Source organism: Leptonychotes weddellii, chromosome 11 (assembly GCF_054177405.1).
Source record: "Leptonychotes weddellii isolate Sample4059 chromosome 11, ASM5417740v2, whole genome shotgun sequence".
Lineage (NCBI taxonomy): Eukaryota > Metazoa > Chordata > Mammalia > Carnivora > Phocidae > Leptonychotes > Leptonychotes weddellii.
In genome coordinates this window covers 13,761,068-13,761,871 of record NC_138379.1, presented here as the reverse complement: position 1 = coordinate 13,761,871, position 804 = coordinate 13,761,068, and the positions used below count along the sequence as shown (strand labels likewise).

The window sequence follows — 804 nt, the reverse complement described above, 5'->3', positions numbered from 1 at the left end:
TTCTGAGTATTTTAAAGCAAATCTAACACATCTCACCTGTACATTAAATGGTACTAATTAAATGGTGTTTGAAATACTACAAACAGATGGTAGTCCCTACTTTCAACCATACCAGCCAGAGTAATGAGCAAGGAAGTTGGGGCCCTCTGGTATAGTCCTGCTGGCCCCCTCCTTTTTTTTTTTTTTAAAGATTTTATTTATTTATTTGAGAGAGCGAGAATGAGAGAGAGAGCACATGAGAGGGGGAAGGTCAGAGGGTGAAGCAGACTCCCTGCTGAGCAGGGAGCCTGACGTGGGACTCGATCCCCGGACTCCAGGATCATGACCTGAGCTGAAGGCAGTTGCTTAACCAACTGAGCCACCCAGGCACCCAAGTTTGGCCCCCTCCTTTTTACAACAAAGAGAACTCAGAAGTGAGCCGCCCAACGTTGGTGCCAGAACAAGAACCAGGGAGAAGTGGGCCCTCCAGGCTGCCTGGTGAGTGACGGACCCTGGCTGGTGCCGGACTTCCCAGGCCCGGTTCCTGGAAGATGGCAGAGAACCTTCGGCTTACTACCGGCAGGAAGCGGTTCCCGCGCGCACTTCTGGAAGCGCAGGCGGGGCTCGAGGCGCGGGGCACGCGGCGGGCCAGGGATGAAGCCGGGTCCAGGGACGGGCAAGCGGAGGTAATTGGAGTGGGGTATCCCGGGCGGGCCCGGCCAGGGTACTGAGCTTCCGATGGCCTTGGAAACAGAAGGAGGCTTGCTCCCACGACAGGAGGGACAACCCGGGGCCGAGGTCAGCCTGGGCCCGGGGTCGTCCAGC

At 56.6% G+C, this 804-nt stretch overlaps 1 protein-coding gene across 1 annotated transcript in view; it reads left to right on the top strand.

Moving 5' to 3' along the window:
• The first annotated feature begins 528 nt into the window (after positions 1-528).
• Positions 529-804, top strand: part of SLC35C1 (solute carrier family 35 member C1) — a 7,971-nt gene continuing 7,695 nt past the window's right edge. Inside the window, exon 1 of the mRNA XM_006730195.3 lies at positions 529-665. Coding sequence (XP_006730258.2) covers positions 634-665 — 32 coding nt within the window. The 5' untranslated portion in view covers positions 529-633. The remainder of the gene's footprint in view (positions 666-804) is intronic.